At 47.2% G+C, this 22769-nt stretch overlaps 1 protein-coding gene across 1 annotated transcript in view; it reads right to left on the bottom strand.

The window, feature by feature from the left end:
* The window catches only part of CHRNA2 (cholinergic receptor nicotinic alpha 2 subunit), a 124762-nt gene extending 105800 nt beyond the window's left edge, over positions 1 to 18962 (bottom strand). The window contains exons 1-2 of the mRNA XM_088447537.1: positions 18631 to 18962; positions 16471 to 16991 (exon numbers count right to left, since the gene is read on the bottom strand). Of these exons, the coding sequence (XP_088303663.1) occupies positions 16471 to 16540 (70 nt within the window). The 5' untranslated portion in view covers positions 16541 to 16991; positions 18631 to 18962. The remainder of the gene's footprint in view (positions 1 to 16470; positions 16992 to 18630) is intronic.
* Positions 18963 to 22769: the final 3807 nt, after the last annotated feature.

Genomic DNA, 22769 nt, shown 5'->3' on the forward strand with positions numbered 1-22769 from the left:
GAGTAGTTCAGTCTGCCCGCACTACTATCCTGTCACCTTAGACCCAGGCCCTTGTAGTAGTAAGGTGAGTAGTTCAGTCTGCCCACACTACTATCCTGTCACCTTAAACCCAGGCCCTTGTAGTAGTAAGGTGAGTAGTTCAGTCTGCCTGCACTACTATCCTGTCACCTTAGACCCAGGCCCTTGTAGTAGTAAGGTGAGTAGTTCAGTCTGCACGCACTACTATCCTGTCACATGAGACCCAGGCCCTGGTAGTAGTAAGGAGAGTAGTTCAGTCTGCCCGCACTACTATCCTGTCACCTTAGACCCAGGCCCTTGTAGTAGTAAGGTGAGTAGTTCAGTCTGCCTGCACTACTATCCTGTCACCTTAGACCCAGGACCTTGTAGTAGTAAGGTGAGTAGTTCAGTCTGCCCGCACTACTATCCTGTCACCTTAGACCCAGGCCCTTGTAGTAGTAAGGTGAGTAGTTCAGTCTGCCCGCACTACTGTCCTGTCGCCTTAGACCCAGGCCCTTGTAGTAGTAAGGTGAGTAGTTCAGTTTGCACGCACTGCTATCCTGTCACCTTAGACCCAGGCCCTTGTAGCAGTAAGGTGAGTAGTTCAGTCTGCCCGCACTACTATCCTGTCACCTTAGACTCAGGCCCTTGTAGTAGTAAGGTGAGTAGTTCAGTCTGCCCGCACTACTATCCTGTCACCTTAGACCCAGGCCCTTGTAGTAGTAAGGTGAGTAGTTCAGTCTGACCGCACTACTATCCTGTCACCTTAGACCCAGGCCCTTGTAGTAGTAAGGTGAGTAGTTCAGTCTGCCCGCACTACTGTCCTGTCGCCTTAGACCCAGGCCCTTGTAGTAGTAAGGTGAGTAGTTCAGTCTGCCCGCACTACTGTCCTGTCGCCTTAGACCCAGGCCCTTGTAGTAGTAAGGTGAGTAGTTCAGTTTGCATGCACTGCTATCCTGTCACCTTAGACCCAGGCCCTTGTAGCAGTAAGGTGAGTAGTTCAGTCTGCCTGCACTACTATCCTGTCACCTTAGACTCAGGCCCTTGTAGTAGTAAGGTGAGTAGTTCAGTCTGCCCGCACTACTATCCTGTCACCTTAGACCCAGGCCCTTGTAGTAGTAAGGTGAATAGTTCAGTCTGCCCGCACTACTATCCTGTCACCTTAGACCCAGGCCCTTGTAGTAGTAAGGTGAATAGTTCAGTCTGCCCGCACTACTATCCTGTCACCTTAGACCCAGTCCCTTGTAGTAGTAAGGTGAGTAGTTCAGTCTGCCCGCACTACTATCCTGTCACCTTAAACCCACGCCCTTGTAGCAGCAAGCTGAGTAGTTCAGTCTGCCCACACTACTATCCTGTCACCTTAGACCCAGGCCCTTGTAGTAGCAAGGCGAGTAGTTCAGTCTGCCCGCAATGCTATCCTGCCACCTTAGACCCTGGCCCTTGTAGTAGTAAGGTCAGTAGTTCAGTCTGCCCGCACTACTATCCTGTCACCTTAGTCCCAGGCCATTGTAGTAGTAAGGCAAGTAGTGCAGTCTGCCCGCACTACTATCCTGTCACCTTAGACCCAGGCCCTTGTAGTAGTAAGGTCAGTATTTCAGTCTGCCTACACTACTATCCTGTCACCTTAGACCCAGGCCCTTGTAGTAGTAAGGTGAGAAGTTCAGTCTGCCCGCATTACTATCCTGTCACCTTAGACCCAGGCCCTTGTAGTAGTAAGTTGAGTAGTTCAGTCTGCCCGCACTACTATCCTGTCACCTTAGACCCAGGCCCTTGTAGTAGTAAGGTGAGTAGTTCAGTCTGCCCACACTACTATCCTGTCACCTTAAACCCAGGCCCTTGTAGTAGTAAGGTGAGTAGTTCAGTCTGCCCGCACTACTATCCTGTCACCTTAGACCCAGGCCCTTGTAGTAGTAAGGTGAGTAGTTCAGTCTGCCTACACTACTATCCTGTCACCTTAGACCCAGGCCCTTGTAGTAGTAAGGTGAGTAGTTCAGTCTGCCCGCACTACTATCCTGTCACCTTAGACCCAGGCCCTTGTAGTAGTAAGGTGAGTAGTTTAGTCTGCCCGCACTACTATCCTGTCACCTTAGACCCAGGCCATTGTAGTAGTAAGGTGAGTAGTTCAGTCTGCCCGCACTACTATCCTGTCACCTTAGAGCCAGGCCCTTGTAGTAGTAAGGTGAGTAGTTCAGTCTGCCCGCACTACTATCCTGTCACCTTAGACCCAGGCCCTTGTAGCGGTAAGGTGAGTAGTTCAGTCTGCCAGCACTACTATCCTGTCACCTTAGACCCAGGCCCTTGTAGTAGTAAGGTGAGTAGTTCAGTCTGCACGCACTACTATCTTGTCACCTTAGACCCAGGCCCTTGTAGTAGTAAGGTGAGTAGTTCAGTCTGCCCGCACTACTATCCTGTCACCTTAGACCCAGGCCCTTGTAGTAGTAAGGTCAGTAGTTCAGTCTGCCTACACTACTATCCTGTCTCCTTAGACCCAGGCCCTTGTAGTAGTAAGGTGAGTAGTTCAGTCTGCCCGCACTACTATCCTGTCACCTTAGACCCAGGCCCTTGTAGTAGTAAGGCGAGTAGTTCAGTCTGCCCGCACTACTGTCCTGTCACCTTAGACCCAGGCCCTTGTAGTAGTAAGGAGAGTAGTTCAGTCTGGCCGCACTTCTATCCTGTCACCTTAGACCCAGGCCCTTGTAGTAGTAAGGTGAGTAGTTCAGTCTGCCCGCACTACTATCCTGTCACCTTAGACCCAGGCCCTTGTAGTAGTAAGGTGAGTAGTTCAGTCTGCCTGCACTACTATCCTGTCACCTTAGACCCAGGCCCTTGTAGTAGTAAGGTGAGTAGTTCAGTCTGCCCGCACTACTATCCTGTCACCTTAGACCCAGGCCCTTGTAGTAGTAAGGTGAGTAGTTCAGTCTGCCCGCACTACTGTCCTGTCGCCTTAGACCCAGGCCCTTGTAGTAGTAAGGTGAGTAGTTCAGTTTGCAGGCACTGCTATCCTGTCACCTTAGACCCAGGCCCTTGTAGCAGTAAGGTGAGTAGTTCAGTCTGCCCGCACTACTATCCTGTCACCTTAGACTCAGGCCCTTGTAGTAGTAAGGTGAGTAGTTCAGTCTGCCCGCACTACTATCCTGTCACCTTAGACCCAGGCCCTTGTAGTAGTAAGGTGAGTAGTTCAGTCTGCCCGCACTACTATCCTGTCACCTTAGACCCAGGCCCTTGTAGTAGTAATGTGAGTAGTTCAGTCTGCCCGCACTACTGTCCTGTCGCCTTAGACCCAGGCCCTTGTAGTAGTAAGGTGAGTAGTTCAGTTTGCACGCACTGCTATCCTGTCACCTTAGACCCAGGCCCTTGTAGCAGTAAGGTGAGTAGTTCAGTCTGCCCGCACTACTATCCTGTCACCTTAGACTCAGGCCCTTGTAGTAGTAAGGTGAGTAGTTCAGTCTGCCCACACTACTATCCTGTCACCTTAGACCCAGGCCCTTGTAGTAGTAAGGTGAATAGTTCAGTCTGCCCGCACTACTATCCTGTCACCTTAGACCCAGGCCCTTGTAGTAGTAAGGTGAATAGTTCAGTCTGCCCACACTACTATCCTGTCACCTTAGACCCAGGCCCTTGTAGTAGTAAGGTGAGTAGTTCAGTCTGCCCGCACTACTATCCTGTCACCTTAAACCCACGCCCTTGTAGCAGCAAGCTGAGTAGTTCAGTCTGCCCGCACTACTATCCTGTCACCTTAGACCCAGGCCCTTGTAGTAGCAAGGCGAGTAGTTCAGTCTGCCCGCAATGCTTTCCTGCCACCTTAGACCCTGGCCCTTGTAGTAGTAAGGTCAGTAGTTCAGTCTGCCCGCACTACTATCCTGTCACCTTAGTCCCAGGCCCTTGTAGTAGTAAGGCAAGTAGTGCAGTCTGCCCGCACTACTATCCTGTCACCTTAGACCCAGGCCCTTGTAGTAGTAAGGTCAGTATTTCAGTCTGCCTACACTACTATCCTGTCACCTTAGACCCAGGCCCTTGTAGTAGTAAGGTGAGTAGCTCATTCTGCCTGCACTACTATCCTGTCACCTTAGACCCAGGCCCTTGTAGTAGTAAGGTGAGTAGCTCAGTCTGCCTGCACTACTATCCTGTCACCTTAGACCCAGGCCCTTGTAGTAGTAAGGTGAGTAGTTCAGTCTGCTCGCACTACTATCCTGTCACCTTAGACCCAGGCCCTTGTAGTAGTAAGTTGAGTAGTTCAGTCTGCCCGCACTACTATCCTGTCACCTTAGACCCAGGCCCTTGTAGTAGTAAGGTGAGTAGTTCAGTCTGCCCACACTACTATCCTGTCACCTTAAACCCAGGCCCTTGTAGTAGTAAGGTGAGTAGTTCAGTCTGCCCGCACTACTATCCTGTCACCTTAGACCCATTCCCTTGTAGTAGTAAGGTGAGTAGTTCAGTCTGCCTACACTACTATCCTGTCACCTTAGACCCAGGCCCTTGTAGTAGTAAGGTGAGTAGTTCAGTCTGCCCGCACTACTATCCTGTCACCTTAGACCCAGGCCCTTGTAGTAGTAAGGTGAGTAGTTCAGTCTGCCCGCACTACTATCCTGTCACCTTAGACCCAGGCCATTGTAGTAGTAAGGTGAGTAGTTCAGTCTGCCCGCACTACTATCCTGTCACCTTAGAGCCAGGCCCTTGTAGTAGTAAGGTGAGTAGTTCAGTCTGCCCGCACTACTATCCTGTCACCTTAGACCCAGGCCCTTGTAGCGGTAAGGTGAGTAGTTCAGTCTGCCCGCACTACTATCCTGTCACCTTAGACCCAGGCCCTTGTAGTAGTAAGGTGAGTAGTTCAGTCTGCACGCACTACTATCCTGTCACCTTAGACCCAGGCCCTTGTAGTAGTAAGGTGAGTAGTTCAGTCTGCCCGCACTACTATCCTGTCACCTTAGACCCAGGCCCTTGTAGTAGTAAGGTCAGTAGTTCAGTCTGCCTACACTACTATCCTGTCTCCTTAGACCCAGGCCCTTGTAGTAGTAAGGTGAGTAGTTCAGTCTGCCCGCACTACTATCCTGTCACCTTAGACCCAGGCCCTTGTAGTAGTAAGGCGAGTAGTTCAGTCTGCCCGCACTACTGTCCTGTCACCTTAGACCCAGGCCCTTGTAGTAGTAAGGAGAGTAGTTCAGTCTGGCCGCACTTCTATCCTGTCACCTTAGACCCAGGCCCTTGTAGTAGTAAGGAGAGTAGTTCAGTCTGCCCGCACTGCTATCCTGTCACCTTAGACCCAGGCCCTTGTAGTAGCAAGGTGAGTAGTTCAGTCTGCCTCTCTGCTGTACTGACTCTCTAAGCCTGTACCCAGGACCATTGTAGCACGCATCTTTTTATTTGATGACCTTTGATTGTATATGAAGATAAAAGAAGTGATCCATAGCTGCTCTGGCACTAGAGATAGATACGTAAATGTAATCCATCACACGGCGGCAGTGACTTTGCCCCATTGCTCACCGTGTTACATGGTAGCGTCAGAGTTCAGGGATCAATGACTTGTGTTTTGAAAAGAGCAGAAATGAGCATTATTGCGGAAACCTGTAACACGGAAAGAAAAAGAGATTGTGACGTAAAATTCTCGCCTTTTCCTCCAAGCACAAGGGGCTGCAATTCTAAGCTACGCTCCATTATAAATATGGCTGCATTCTGTGTGCACTGTACAGAAATACGTATATATACACGTGACACAAATGGACTTGCTCCCAGCTCTAATACAAACCTATCGTCTCTCCATGGCGGTTTTCTTATGTCACCTTTGGTGTAAAGATGAATAAATAGAACAGAAATAAATGTTTCAAGGTTTTACACTGTAGTTCATCATCAGCGTTCTGTCTAATGGCTGCAAATATCTACAGTCAGGTGCATAAATATTGGGACATTGACAGAATTTTCATATTTTGGCCTCTATTCACCACCACAATGGCTTTGAAATGAAACAAACAAGATGTGCTTTAACTGCAGACTTTCAGATTTAATTTGAGGGTAATTACATCCAAATCAGGTGAACGGTGTAGGAATTACAACGGTTTCTATATGTGCCTCCCACTTTTTAAGGGGCCAAAAGTAATGGGAGAAACTAAACAATCCTAAATCTAACTTTCACTTTTTAATACTTTGCTGCAAATTCTTTGCAGGCAATTACAGCCTGAAGTCTGGAACGCATAGACATCACCAGACGTTGGGTTTCATCCCTGGTGATGCTCTGCCAGGCCTCTACTGCAAATGTCTTCAGTTCCTGCTTGTTCTTGGGGCATTTTCCCTTCAGTTTTGTCTTCATCAAGTGAAATGCATGCTCAATCAGATTCAGGACAGGGGATTGACTTGGCCATTGCATAACATTCCACTTTTTAGCCTTAAAATACTCTTTGGTTGCTTTTGCAGTATGCTTCGTGTCATTGTTCATCTGCACTGTGAAGTGCTGTCCAATGAGATCTGATGCATTTGACTGACTATGAGCATATAATATTGCCCGAAACACTTCAGAATTCATTCTGATGCTTTTGTCAGCAGTCACATCATCAATAAATACAAGGGAACCAGTTCCATTGGCAGCCATACATGCCCACGCCATGACACTACCACCACCATGCTTCACTGATGAGGTGGTATGTTTCCGATCATGAGCAGTTCCTTTCCTTCTCCATACTCTTCTCTTCCCATCACTCTGGTACAAGTTGATCTTTGTCTTATCTGTCCATAGGATGTTGTTCCAGAACTGTAATGGCTTTTTTAGATATTGTTTGGCAAACTCTAATCTGGTCTTCCTGTTTTTGTGGCTCACCAATGGTTTACATCTTGTGGTGAACCCTCTATATTCACTCTTGCGAAGTCTTCTCTTGATTGTTGACTTTGACACATATACACCTACCTCCTGGAGAGTGTTCTTGATTTGGCCAACTGTTGTGAAGGGGTTTTTCTTCACCACGGAAATAATTCTTCTGTCATCCACCACAGTTGTTTTCCGTGGTTTTCCGGGTCTTTTGGTGTTGCTGAGCTCTCCGGTGCGTTCTTTCTTTTTAAGAATGTTCCAAACAGTTGATTTGGCCACACCTAATGTTTTTGCTATCTCTCTGATGGGTTTGTTTTGATTTTTCAGCCTAATGATGGCTTGCTTCACTGATAGTGACAGCTCTTTGGATCTCATATTGAGAGTCGACAGCAACTGATTCCAAATGCAAATGTCACACCTAGAATCAACTTAAGACCTTTTACCTGCTTAATTGATAATGAAATAACGAGGGACTAGCCCACACCTGTCCATGAAATAGCTTTTGAGTTGATAGTCCCATTACTTTTGGCCCCTTAAAAAGTGGGAGGCACATATAGAAACCGTTGTAATTCCTACACCGTTCACCTGATTTGTATGTAATTACCCTCAAATTAAATCTGAAAGTCTGCAGTTAAAGCACATCTTGTTTGTTTCATTTCAAAGCCATTGTGGTGGTGAATAGAGGCCAAAATATGAAAATTCTGTCAATGTACCAATATTTATGCACCTCACTGTATGTGCTTCAATTATTATTATTATTATTATTATTATTATTGCTGCACACCGCTAACATCAGACATGTGACATTTATTCTCCATAGGGTTAACCACAGAATAGAAAATGCCATAGGGCTTATTTAGAGTTGCATGCAAAAGGGCAGCATTGCATGCTGGGACATAAATGCAGATCTTCACCTGTATTCAGAGTTGCCCATATCCACGCAGAAGCATGGTAGTGCCCATATACAGTGCCACCGAGACAACGGGTGGGCCTGAGTACTGAAGGATGGTGCTGCTCTGTCTCATCTTAATGTACAGTCTAATAGTGCACACGGACTCATTACAGCAGCAGTGTTTGCAGCATCACTGAGGGGCCTGGCTATGTCACCCCTGCATTTGTGCACCCATACATAGACGTATCGCTGCGTACATTCAACTCTGAGTAGCCAACACTTGTAAATGCTAAAAATTCATGAAACAGCTTATAGAAGCCTATCGCACCCATTGTTCTTGTGTCGTCATATTTAGTATTACACTAGCCCCATACTGGCTGCAAAAGTTCTTGCTGAAACGAGAAGCTCCCATCTCCATCCACATGCTGCAAATGAGCACTGAAGTCGGACGACGGGATCGGTTCAAATCCCAACAGCGGCAGCCCGACGTGGGTGAAAATGATTAAGGTAAGTAACCCTAATCTCCCCCCCCTAGCTCTAACCCTCCCTTAGGGTTGCCTAACCCTAACCTCCTCCCCAGTGTCTAACCCTAATGCCCCCTCTAAGTGCCTAAACCTAACCCCACCTTCCCTGTTGCCTAAACCTAAGTCTCCCAGGGGGGTGCCTAACCCTAACCCCCCCTTCCCCTTGCCTAAACCTAACCTCCCGGGGGGGTGCCTAACCCTAAGTTTCCCCCGGGAGCCCCTAACCTAACCCTCCCCCCTCCGCGGCTGTCCACGCCTGGCTTTCCTTCGATCAGGATGCCGGGCGTCGGGCTCCCGGCGTAGGTAAAATGACAGGCTTTGGGATTTCGATGCCTGTCATTTAACCCTTGCCGGGATTAGACAGTCAGGAAGCTGGCGGTCATGATTCCGTCCGTCGGCTTCCCGACTGCTACCCACGGCCGACACACCCATAAAACGCCCAGGACACACCCATGGGACGCATCAGTTCTGTACAATCGCATGGTCACCTCCAAGTTACCGCACCATTTACCGGATAGTTGGTGCGCCGACAGATGGATCAATCTATAGGCATTAGCAAACTCCATCCATGTGCTTAAGTCTGATTTGGGGCACGTGCTATCACTGATTTCCTTCTTTGGCGCAAGCGCAGGGAGCTAAAATCTGCTCAATATGGCCACATTGCAATTTAGATATGACTCCGGATCATTCTCAAAGTGGGGGGAATTCAATTCAATGCACTATTGAATAGCGACCGCGCTGTTTGGGTGGGCTAAGGATTTCTTCTCGCACCCCCCTGGGGATGCGAAGAGAAATCCGACCAAAGTGCCGGGTGCGCGGCTGTTTTTCTGCATAGCGTGGCGCTAACAGCCACGCGCCCGGCACTTTGGTCAGAGAATGCCGGTTACCACGCCTTAACACCCTTGTTAAGGTGTGATGACTGCAATAACCGTCATTCTCTGACCACACAGCGCACTGAATTGAATAGCTCCAGGAGATCGCTCCTGGCTCTATTCAATTCACGTTGAATTGAATCGCCCCCAATGAGAGTCCAGTGACCGCGGTCGGCTGTTGTACATACAGAAGGGAGTGGGATAGGTAAGGTTAATAACCTTTCACTTGTTGCACGTGAAATGCGCTATTCTGTATAACTGATATTATCTTATCAGTTGGAATATTAAATATAAATTAGTGGAGATTCTCTTTAAACAACCCAGTTTCTAGGCCAAATTGACAGAAATAATGGCACTTCTAAACAAATTGAATATTAAACTACAGTAATACTGTACATATATTGGAAATGCTTGCAGGCTCAAGGAGATTCATTGTATAATTAACTACAAAATGTTAATGTCAGTTTTTGGGAACTGTTGGCCTGATTCAGATCCGGTCGCAGTGGCCGCACGCAATGAGCGATTTTTCTCAAACTGCGCATGCGTATAAGCTGCAGTGTGCGTGCGCGAACCGGTCAATGCGATGGGAAAGTGTTCGTCCATAGCCCGCAGACGGGCCGCTATTTTGAGTGACAGATAGTGCCGTTTTTGGGTGGTAAGTGTAACAGGGGAAGGTGGTTGTAAACGGGGGTGTGGATGTGCGAACGCAGGTGTGCCCGACCTTCATAACAGAGTTTAATGGGTGTGCATAGTTAGCAAAGTAGCGTCATTACACACGTGACTGGGTTGTATTTTAGCCTGAACTGCTCGCAATGTTGTGGTGGTAAAAGGCTACCACAAGCGCTGCGAGCAGCTCCGATGGCTCTCGATGTTCCAGACGAAGCCTACAACTGCCGGAGATGACGTGTGTTGCGAGTGGCAAAGGGGCGTCTTTATACAGGTGCGAGCGCATAGTGCGACTGCTCGCTAATACTTAGTGGGCGGCTTTACGCGAGCGCATGATTTAAATAGCAGGCCCCTTTTAGCCAGCGAGCGGCCGCAAATACATCCGGGTCTAAATCAGGCCCTGTGTTGTTTTCTTTTCTCTCTTGAAACTTTTTGAAAATGTTTTTTTTTTCTTCCAGCTCCACTTTAGAGGATAAGACACATTAAATGTTTCCTATTGTACTGCCTTTAAATAATCCCTCAATAGTTCTGGCTATTTCTCAAGAAAATTGAAATCTTGATTTACAGTACGAGGCATTTTATGACACCAAAGTGCTACAGTGGCACCTCCTGATAGAAGAGGTAATCGCTCAAGTTTACAGCTACAAACGTCTCAGTGTTCATCCCAAAATGATAGCATACGGTGAGTCACGCTCCTGAATCCGCAGATTAAGGACTGCAGCAACATAACGGTTGGGTTCTACAGAGACAGGGGAATGTGAAATAAACATGTGTCATGTATCTCAGCTATATACATCAATGCAGGGCACGGGGTGACCATTCTTTAGCAGGAAAACACAATGCTCTTTTCTCGTAAAGGAAACACAAAGCGGTTTCTGACCTAACAAACATCAGACGAGTTTTACCAAGATCAGACTCTCCACAGCTAGATAATGACAGACCTGACATACAGTGCACAGAATAGGGAAGGGTTACAGCTAAGAAACCAGTGTTGATAGGGGAAAAATAATGTTATTTGTTCTCTTTGCTTCTGCTATGATCAGTCTAAAAGGTACAGTATCTACCATGTAAATTTAGTTGTTGTTAGTAGAGATCACAAGAGTCTGAGAGATTGGAGCCTCATAGGTCTATACAGCAAGATCATGAACAAAAAATAAAGTCCATTTGTCAAATAGGGGCATATTCATCATTGTGCACCATCAACCCGCTGTTACTTTTTAATTCAACTCACTGCGAGTTGTGGGGGAAGATGCAAAACTACTGGATTAATTCAGTGTTGCTCCAGAGCAAGGACAGCTTGATGAATAGGCCCCACCATACTGTAGGGATGAGGGGACCAGTGGCAGCTCTAGGCACGGGCTAGCAGGGCCATCACCCAGAGGGCCATAGCCTAAACGGCACAGACCTGCCTGAGCGCACCATTGGAAAAGCCCACACAGCCGCTGGCATCATTGGGTAAGTGTTCAAGGGGAAGGAAGGGGCGTTGCAGTGCAGCACAGGATGGTGCTGGGCACAGAGAAGCCTAGTGCCAGTCCTGGAGGGGACCCAATGATGTGGGATTACTTAAAGGAATTGCTTTGGGGCAAACCTCAGTACCATAACCTGCCTCCCCCCCCAATGTTGGTGCTGCCACTGCATGTGGAAAACAGGGTACTACCCCCCAAACTTCCCTGTTACCTGAAGACAAGGTTGATGCTAGATCCACGTTGGTAGATGGACCTATGATGTCACAACCATGTGACTGCTACTACAAGGCTGGTTCACTACCAGTGTTACTATCCACATGGGCATAGAGGGGGAATATAAACCTGTGGTGAGCTAAGCGAGCCCGCGAGCGGACACTTTTGGCCCCCCCTGTTCTGAACCTTGCTCCTCCCCCTGTTGTCGCGAGTCACGTGGTCCTGTAAGCCACTTCACTTTAGACCTAACCCTGAAGACAAGGGCAGATTAGCCACCATATTTTATGTATGCAGAAGTTGTAAAGTTTCTCAACAACATGTCAAAGGGGAGCAGCCATTTTGTTTGACACCGGTCATCCAGACTTAAACCCGAAACTCTGTATTGAAACTTCAACTAAGTATTTTACTATATAGCAGATTGTGCTAACACAGGAAATCATCTTTCTCTTTTACTATCATATGTCAGCTAAATAATAATCCACCCTCTCCCTTATTTGTATATAATCCCACTGGCATTATTATGGGTCTAGGAGCAGCAGAGTGGGAGGAGACAGACAGTGCTGAATAACATCTTACAATGTGTAGAGATTATTATGTACTTACTGCATGAGCCTCAAAAAAATGTTAGTCGATTGTGAAAGGCTCAGAGAGCGAACAAAATGGTGGCAGCCATTTTATAGGGCTGGTATGGGATCCCAGCAGCCAGAATCCTGACAGAATATTAAAAGTATCCTAACCCTCCCCTTAACCCTAACCCACCTTTCCTGCAGCCTAGCCCTCCCCTCCCGCAGCCTATCCCTAACCCTCCACCCTGCAGGCCAACCCTAACCTACCCTCCCGCAGCCTAAACCTCCCCCATGCAACCCCCCTCCACAGTCTAACCCTCCCCCCTGCAGCCTAACCCTCTCCCCTGCAGCCCAACCCTAACCTTCCCCTCCACAGCCTAACCCTCCCCCCTGCAGCCCACCCCTAACCCTCTCCTCTCACAGCCTATCCCTAACCCTCCCTCCTGCATCCCAACCTTAACCCTCTCCTCTTACAGCCTAACCCTGCCCTCCACAGCCTAACCCTCCCTGCAGCCTAATGCTAAGCTCCCCTCCCGCAGCCTAACCCTAACCTCCCCTCCCGCAGCCTAACTCTAACCCTCCCCCCTGCAGCCCAACCCTAACCCTCCCCCCTGCAGCCCAACCTAACCACCCCTCCCACAGCCTAACCCTCCCACCTGCAGCCCAACCCTAACCATCCCCTCCACAGCCTAACCCTCCCGCAGCCTAACCCTAACTCTTCTCCCTGCAGCACAACCCTAACCCTACCCTCCCGTAGCCTAACCCTCCCCTCCAGCCCAACCCTAACCATCCCCTCCACAGCCTACCCCTAACCCTCCTCCCTGTAGCCCAACCTAATCCTCCTCTCTGCAGCCTATCCCTAACCCTCTCCCCTGCAGCCCAACCCTAACCATCCCCTCCACAGCCTAACCCTCCCCGCAGCCTAACCCTACCCTCCCGCAGCCTAACCCTAACCTCTCATCCCGCAGCCTATCGCTAACCCTTCTCCCTGCAGCCCAATCCTAACCCCCCTGCAGCCTAACCCTAACCCTCCCCGCTGCAGCCAACCTTAACCATCCCTTCCACAGGCTAACCCTCCCCTCCCAAGCCTAACCCTCCCCTCCTGCAGCCCACCCCTAACCCTCCCCTACCGCAGCCTAACCCTAACCCCCCCCTGCAGCCCAACTCTAACCCTCGCCTCCTGCAGCCCAACCTTAACCCTCCCCTCCTGCAGCCTAACCCTAACCTCCCCTCCCACAGCCTAACTCTCCCCTCCTGCAGCCTAACCCTCCCCTCCTGCAGCCCTTCCCAAATCCTCCCCCTGCAGCCGAATCCTAACCCTGCCCTCCACAGCCCAACCCTAACCTCCCCTCTAGAGCCTAACCCTTCCCTCCACAGCCTAACTCTCCCCTCCTGCAGCCTAAGCCTCTCCTCCCACAGTCTAACCCTAATCCTCCTCCTTGCAGCCCAACCCTAACCCTCACCTCCACAGCCTAACTCTCCCCTCCCGCAGCCTAATTCTAATCCTCCCCTGCAGCCAAACCCTAACCCTCCCCCCTGCAACCCAACCCTAACTCTCCCCTCCACAGCCTAACTCTCCCCTCCCGCAGCCTAATTCTAACCCTCCCCCCTGCAGCCTAACCCTCCCCCCTTCAACCCAATCCTAACCCTCCCCTCCACAGCTTAATCCTCCCCCCTGCAGCCCAACCCTAACCCTAGCCTCCGCAGCTTAACCCTTACACTCCCCTCCACAGCCCAACTCTAACCCTCCCCTCCGCAGCCTAACCCTAACCCTCCCCATGTGCCTAACCCCTAAACGTAACCCTAAGCCTCATACTTACCATCGGGATGTCAGTGGTCAGGATTCCGGAGCCAGGATTGTTACCATCAGCCCCCCAACTACCGGGATGCCAACTACTGTACATCCCATTTATAAGCTGAGCCAACATTTGTGGCAATGCAGCAATCAATGCACTAGGAACCAGTGAAATCCTGGAGAATGCAGCCATCAGATCAGTAAGAAACATTCACCTCACTAGGGGCACTTTGGCAATTGCTGTGCCTGACATATAAATGAGAGATGCTCTTTTAAGTAAGAAAGATGGTTTCTTCTAAAAGTTGCAAAAAAATAAATAAATTTAATGTGATGATGTAAAAGGATGACATTTGCATGAATATTAGCCCATACGGTGACTGTCAATAATTCATATTCACATGACACAAAATCAGCCCACTTGTGTTGAACAGTGATATGATGTAAAAATGACATGGCAGAAACTGCGGGATATATGCCAATCAGTCTAGGTACTGTACATATCTGGTGCCCAAACCACTATGGACACAAGTTTCTGATGCTGAATTTACTGTATACAGTAGGTCCTAGATTATATGTACTGTATTACTTAATTAGTGGTCAAGTTATATTATACAGGGCTAATAAAATATATACATTTACCTGTATGTAATACTATATCTGAAAGATGCATGTTCTTGAAATACATCAGTGAAAAGCTTAATTTAATTAGAATTCAACCTTAATAGGTTTCATGAAGAACCTGCTGTTTGGTGCAACCCTTCACTGTGGCTTCTTTCATAATGAGTTACATTTTTAACTCTGTCATTTCTTAATAGCTCAACTTATCCAGAACAGTGGCATCGAATTAACATTTCATTACATTGGAAGGAAACAATCAGCCATGAATCGTCTTATTTAGTCAAACATGAATCCCTGGAAGTGCTAAAATCCATCTTAACCATAGCTGCAGTAACACAGCCATTACTTTTCAAGACATTTAATGCAGGTGCAGCAATCTCCAATGTACCAGATGTTTCCCATTCAGTGAGCACAAGTGATGCTTCACAAAACATTGTTTCCAAAGACTGTTACTAATTCCTGGTTACATCAGCATACAATATGGTCACCTTCAACTGTTTCTGATTAGTAAACCTAAAATGCCAGCTGTTGTATTTCAATATGTAGTGCTAACAGTATTCCACAAATACATTACATCAGTGTTTCCCAAACTCAAGCCTCAAGGCACCATAATAGTCCATCTTTTAATGATATCCATATGGTTAAATCAAATTGACTGTGGTACAAATTAAGTCACCTAAGCTCAAGCATGGATATCCTTACATTTTGGACTGTTACGGTGGCTCGAAGAGCTCACTTGGGATAGAGGAACATATCCAGAATAACACTATTTAAGAGAGGAGTGAAATTGTACTTCTATACAAGTCTATAGAATCGCAGTAAAGAGAGCCACTTCAAGGGGGGAACACAATTCAGCATGATGAAGATGATGTTCCTTTCTGGAGCAGCATCTCGCACCCACCGTCATCGCACCTGCTGACTTGCGATGTTGGCTCTATCGTATATGACCAACATGAATGCGGCCGTTTATTGCAGCAGTGCCCAGTGGCACACATCGTTCAATTGAATTCCCACCAAAAGCCTGCAGTAGGTCTTAACAGAGAACACTTCTAGATCTTTCACATCGCAAATGGCGGGCCACACCCAGGATTTGTACACGCATCCATCCCGGGTGCGACGACTGAGACCCCTTTCAGACTGGGGTCCGGACCCGGCAATAATGCCGGGTCGATGATGTCACCAACACTGCTTAGCCGCCGCTTGGAGGTGAGATTACTTCCAAGCACCGGCTCTTCCTATTCAGTGAACGGGACCCGGGTCGCCATGACCCAGGTTACCCATTCACACTGCACTGCAAGCCTGGCTGAACTCGTGTTCAACCCTGCTTGTTGCCCGAGTTGAAATGCTGAGTCGCTTGACCTGGGTTATTTCAACTGGCCCCTTTCACACTGCGCAGTAACCCGGGTTGCTGCACGTTCATGTGCAATAATCCAGGTTATTTGATGGCAGTGTGAAAGGGCTATAGCTTACACGTAGCCACATAGCAAAGACAGATACAATTTTTCTGATAGTTTGTGTTCCGTTATGTTTTAGCTATATTATTATTATTATTATTATTATTATTATTGTTATTATATTCGGCCTGTTATCTTAATATTTATAAAATATGAAATTCCACATGAGATCAACAAGTGTTTTAAGTTTATTTGCACTTAAAGGCAAATTTCAACCAAGGTCACATTATTAACTAATATCCCACTCCCCCAACTAGGAGAATTGTGGGGTTCAACACCACTGTTATGGCTGTTGGTACCCCACTGACAACTACAGCATCTAGAAAAGAGAAGTAGTCCTGTGTTAGTCTCTAATGCATATTCAGATATATATTTATGTCCAGCTTCTATCTCATCAGCAGATGAGTTAAACACTATGCATCTTGGATTTAAAATGTTTCCAAGCTGCCAGTGCTTGGAAAAGGACTGGTGGACTTCTCCTTTAAGGAAAGATGCAGTGGAGTCACTAAATACTAAGCAGTAAGGATAAACTTATTTGAACTACCCTTACACACACAAATTCCCTCTCCAATTTTATGTACAAGAGGAAAATACAGATGTCCTCATTTCCTTACCTGTTGCGCAAGCCATTATATAACAGATAGCACTTGTGGCTGGCAGCATCCCCCACACACAGTAGCCCATGCTGTTGGATGATGAGCTGTTGTGCTTCCAAGCGTTTCTGTTCCAAGCTCCTTCCTTAAAGAGAGATAACGCTACCAACCTCCCGGGATTTTATCCTGAACAAACATCCAGGAGCGAACCTGCCCGCATTATAATTGTATAGAGCTGCCGGCAGCCAGGGAGAGCTGCAGAGGAGAGATGTAAACGCAAAAGCTGCCAGCGTGCTGTCCATTAGCCGGGAGAGGGGAGCTGTCCACGGTGCTGAACTCACTGCCTGGGCTCATGAGCAGTCATTGCGCTGTCCGCGGTGCTGAACTCCCGTCTGTACTCAATTCGCGACCAGTGCGCTGTCCGCGGTGCTGAACTCCCTGTTTTGGTTAATACGCAGCCAGCGCGCTGTCCGCGGTGCTGAATCAGAACCCTGATGTTCTCAGGGAGAGCTTCACATTCTGCCCATTCCAAGGAGGGTGCACTGGAAGGAAAAAAATTGTTCAATAGGTGATTGCAGATGAACCCAGTGATTGCTGGCAATCCAGGTGCAAAATATTACATGCAACTCTGGACACGAAGAAAGACCAGAGAGGTCAGTAAACTCTATAATTGTAAAAAAACCAAATAAACAAAAAAACACAAAATACTAACAGAAAATACAAGCAACATAAAAAGTAACATACATAACGAAAAAGTAACAGTAATAAAAGTATGCCAGTTAAATGTAGGGATTGTCCATCATACTGCTGGTGATCTAAATTTAGAAGCGCAATAAAATAGTGTCAATGTTCATTCTAATCCCAAAAAGTCTTTTACTTTGGTGACAATACTTTTTGATTGTAGTTACCCCAGCAACAAGTCATGACTCTGGACTGGCACTGTTATGTGGACTGGCACTGTTATGTATAATCCATCCATCCATCCATCCATCCATCCATCCATCCATCCATCCATCCATCGAACAGGTTTATTTCGAGATTGGCAGCTGTCATATTTTATGGGCTATTTTTTGGACATGATGAGCTATCACAATATTTTTGCATTACAATATGTTTTTACTTGTTGCAATTAATAGGATTGGATTGGGCAACGCTTGTTCACATAAAATGTAACGGGTGTACAATCTGCATGCTACACTTAAGATCCGAACGATTCCTTTTAAGGCAGTGTAGGTGGGAAGGGGGATTCGTACAAGTACACAACAGGGTGGATATCACATCTCAGCGTTTCTTGGAAAGCTGCAATGATTAGTAAAACTACTTGTACACACAGGAACCTACAAAAAGTAATTCTAGATGTAGAGAAAGTCACTATATTCAGCCTTTAAGAAAAACGGTTCAGATCTGTTACAGAGTGTGTAGCCAGACACATCTCTGCAGGGGATCAAGATAGCACTGGAAAAATCTATGTAGTAAGTCAGGTACATGGTGATGAAGGGTTCAGATGGGCACAAACCTGAAGGATGGTGAGACCCAGTGATGCTGCATTGCATTGTAACGATAAGATGCTCACTACACGATTCACCATCTGTGGAAACGACCCATTTGACGTGCAGAACATCCAGTGGGACGATGCAATGTCCCATTGACGACGGCGGATTGGGGGTACACACTATGGTCGTGCAGATTGGTTGAAAGTACCAAGATTGCAGGGTATATTAATATATCCTATAGTGTGTACCCAGCTCTATAATAAGGCAGAGCTTCCTCATAATCTGACAATTCTTCAGTAACAATGTATCACAAACACTACTCAATGTTCTCTGAAACGCTACACACTTCTATTACATCATTTAATTTATACAAAAATATTCTCCCGAAACAAATTCAGAAAAGAATAAATGTAATTTAAATTCACATCCAGCCACTGCTTCTCCAATTGCTTCCAGATCCCTTTTTGTAAGTAGCCCAACTGCTGTTTGGTGACATTTGTGGGGATAATTATTCTGCCCATGCACTGACTTTTTAGTTCCACACTAAGAAATAATGAGCCCAGAAGTTACATAGTAAATAAAAAAAAACCTCATCAAAACAGCTGTTAGGATTGTAAGCAATGACTGGGAAGAGCCTGATAGCATGCCATTGCTGAGACCTTTATGCTACTCTATATACAATTCTTACCTTAGTAGTTGCTTGCAAACTGTAAAATCCAGTTTTGCTCAGGAGCTAAGTTCATCTTGGTTGATTAAGGAATGCAGCTGAGAACGAGATCCAAAAACTGCTGAAGATCGAAGTCCCCAGTGTTTGTGTGTTGGAGCAGATTCATGTGTCTTCCCAGTTCTCCTCTGGGAAAGTGTAAAAGTTACTTGGCACCTGGTGCATCGGTGTCCTCTGCAGGAAATGGGGAGACAGCTGCTTGGGTCTAGTTTTCCAGACAATTGAAGACAGTTGTTGGCTGAGCTTGGAAGTAGCAGCCCTTAGACCTGTCCATGGATGGATGTGGAGGAGGAGCAACACAGGGGTGAGCCAACCTGTCATAAGCTGCACTATAAGGAGTGGGCTGTGGGTTGGGTGAAGGCCCCCTCCTGATCAGGTTCCAGGTCCATTTATATCATTCTCCTGGGGACTGTCAGCTGCACATCTGAACGCAAGTTCAATGACTATCACATCAAAATCTATCTGATGCTGCGTGAAAGACATGCTGCATAATTATGAATACTTAAGCAGCAGCTTCTGCCAAAATAGTGCAAGACAACCCAGGTAGTAATGACTGAAGGAGCAGATGCTCCAGGTAGTCGCAGTATTTCCTAACGCAAGGGACAGATCACACTGCACGGTAACATGATCATCCTGAGAATTTACAGGGGATGACTAATTCTCAGTTTCGTACTGACATGATCTCACTGTGGGCACTAGAGGGCGCCAGAGACATGCCCTGGGCCTGTCTGAATGTCTTCGTGATATACTGTTCAATCCTTGGAGTTGTAAAGCTTTTGGTGCAATTTACGATCTTGACACAGTGATGTGTAAAATGCAATCAATCAGTTTATCAAGAGTTTATGGGAATGATTTACAGCTGAATAAGACTTAAAGCATTGAGTTGTTTTTTTTTTCAGGCGATGCAATTAAATGAATTTGTTTCCACAGAGAGAAGACGGGCCTTATATACAGTAAGGGGACTCACTGGCCCTTTGCATCTCTTTATAACGAACTTTGTGGGTCATACATTATTAATAGTTATTTTCGGTTTCACTTCTACTTACTGATTTTTATCTTATACTTTTTAGCTTTCTTTATATATTTAGGGCTTCCATTTTTAAAATATTATTTAACTCTGTGGTTACTTCAGTACAAACCACTTTGTCTCCATCACATTTATACAGGTGTTTTCATATATTTTATGTTTTAATACATTTATATAAATATTTTATTTGTTTCATAGTTTTCATATTTATACGTCTGTACTAAGTAGAAGGTATCGGTATGAATCCGGACCTATGTCCGGCGGTTCAAATCCAGCTGCTGGAAGACCGGCAGCAGTGAAGATCCTGATAGGTAAGTATATTAACTATACCTAACCCTCTCTCCCCCCTAACCCTCCTTTAGGAGTGCCTAACCCTAACCTCCCCCCTAGTGCCTAACCCTAACCCCCCTGTAAGTGCTTAAACCTAACCCCCCCACCCCCGCAGCCTGAAATGAACCCTCCCGGGGGGGTGCCTAACCCTAACTCCCCTTCACCTAGCCTAACCCTAACCCTCTCGAGGGGGGTGCCTATCCCTAAGTCCCCCCCCCCCCCCGGGAGCCCCTAACCTTCCCCCCCCCACGGCTGTCCACGTCCGCCGCCCAGCTTACCTTTGTTTGGTATGCCGGGCGTCGGGCTCCCGGCATAGGGATAGTGATAGGCATCAGGATTTTAATGCCTATCATTTGTCCCCTGTTAGGATTGCACAGTCCTGAAGTCGGCATTTCAACCATCGGCTCCCTGACTGCATACCAAGCAGAACCTTCCCACTAAGGCCCTAACTCTGTGTAGTTCGTATATTCTCCCTGTGCTTGCGTGGGTTTCCTCCGGGTGCTCCGGTTTCCTCCCACAATCCAAAAATATACTGGTAGGTTAATTGGCAGCCAACAAAAATTAACCCTAGTGTGTATGTGTATACATGTGATAAGGAATATAGAGTGTAAGCTTCACTGGGGCAGGGACTGTTGTGAACGGCCAAATATTCTTTGTAAAGCGGTGAGGACTACATAAATAACTGGTAATCAATAAATAAATAATAATGTACAGTATATCCACTTTTCATTTCTGCTCATAACATTAGCTCTGCCTCAGAACACACACTTGGCTCTTGTCAGGGAATAGTTACAGCTACCCCCGGCCCCTGGTAGCTGTTAGCGCTGCTCATACACATAGAGATTTCCATGGACAATAACCATCATCCGCTGTGCCAGCTAAGCAGTGTACAATGATGCTCAGATAAAACTTCCAAAAGAATGTCTAAGCCTAGGAAGATATTTCTTGGTGAGACACTGAGCCCAGCTAATGGTTAGAGAATGACATGGTTAGGGGATGTCTTGTAGAGATTGCTGAAGAGTATACATATTCCATCTCTGAGCAGTGGTATAACTACAGTAGGCTGCTATGGGTCCTGGACTGACCCGGCCCTCCCCTTGCACCTAAGGTGCCAGACCGCACTCCGCCCTGCACCCCCCTCACTGCCCTCTCTTCGACTTTCCTGCTCCGTGGTCGCGGTTCCCCCTTCCATGGTTGTATTCTCCCCCTCCATGGTCGCGTCCCACTGGCCGACTCCACCTCTCCTCATTGACTGATACTGGGCAAGTGGCGTGATGGCTGTCTCCTCCCAGCATCAGGCAGTGAGGAGAGATGGAGCCGACCAGGAGAGGAGGTGTGCCTACCTTGCCCAGCGTGACCACGGAGCGGGTAAGTCGAAAAGAGGGGAGTGAGGAGGGTGTGAAGGAGGGGGCCGGGGGCCTAGGGAGGCCTGTAAAAATTTTGCTATGGGCCCCCTAGGTCTAGTTACGCCCCTGTCTCTGAGACATTATACAGTCACTGCAGATTGGGGCCACAGACTTGCTTATATATTTTCTATTGAATTTAATCCAAAAAAAATAATAATTGAATAACCAAAAACTGGATTCATATTGGCCCTTCATAATTTCTGAACAGTTCTCACACTGATGTTGTTCACCATTTTCTATAATACATGTTATTACAGTATCTATACTAATATAATAAGAACGTGATGTCTGTCTGTTTGCTCCAAGTTGGTGCAAAAACTGAACTGATTTTCATGAAAACTGCCTCATTGTGTAGTGGAAACTCCTAGAAATCACCTACAATCTGTTTCATCTCAATTTGTCAAGTTAAAACTGTGCATTAACAAAATGTATTGACATTATTAATGCAAGAGATAGGCATGGCGCCATGCGCGTGGTCAATAAGGGGTGGGCGAGGGGTGCTTTGTACCCCTGGTCACTTGAATGGGATAGGCTAAATAGCAGTCCGTGCACAGGGCATATAGTGACATTGGTGAGATAGGTGGGGCACCATACACGCGGCCGATAAGGGGTGGGGGCAGAGGTGCTTTGTGCCTGTGGTCACTTCAATAGGATAGGTTACATAGCAGTCTGTGTACAGGGCACATAGTGACATATGTGTGAGAGGTGGGTGAATAGGAGAGGTTACATAGCAGTCTGTGCACAGTGCACACAGTGACATTGGTGAGATAGGTGTGGCACCATGCACGTGGTCCGTAAGGGGTGGGGGGAGGTGCTTTGTGCCTGCAGTCACTGGAATAGGATAGGCTACATAGCAGTCTGTGCACAGGGCACACAGTGACATTGGTGAGATAGGTGTGGCACCATGCGCGGGGCTGGTAAGTGGTAGGGGGAGAGGTACTTTGGGCCTGTGGTCACATGACTAGGATAGGCTACATAGCAATATGTGCACAGGGCACACAGGGACATTGGTGAGATAGATGTGGCACCATGCATGCAGCCGGTAAGGGGTGGGGGGAGAGGTGCTTTGTGCCCGTGGTCACATGAATAGGATAGGTTGGTGTGAGTGGTGGGTGAATAGGAGAGGCTACATAGCAGTCTGTGCACAGGGCACACAGTGATATTGGTGTGAGAGGTGGGTGAATAGGATAGATTACATAGCAGTCTGTGCACAGGGCACACAGTGACATTAGTGAGAGAGGTGGGTGAATAGGAGAGGTTACATAGCAGTCTGTGCACAGGGCACACAGTGACATTAGTGAGAGAGGTGGGTGAATAGGAGAGGTTATATAGCAGTCTGA

Source organism: Taudactylus pleione, unplaced genomic scaffold, assembly GCF_031769625.1.
Source record: "Taudactylus pleione unplaced genomic scaffold, aTauple2 ptg000434l, whole genome shotgun sequence".
Taxonomy (NCBI): domain Eukaryota; kingdom Metazoa; phylum Chordata; class Amphibia; order Anura; family Myobatrachidae; genus Taudactylus; species Taudactylus pleione.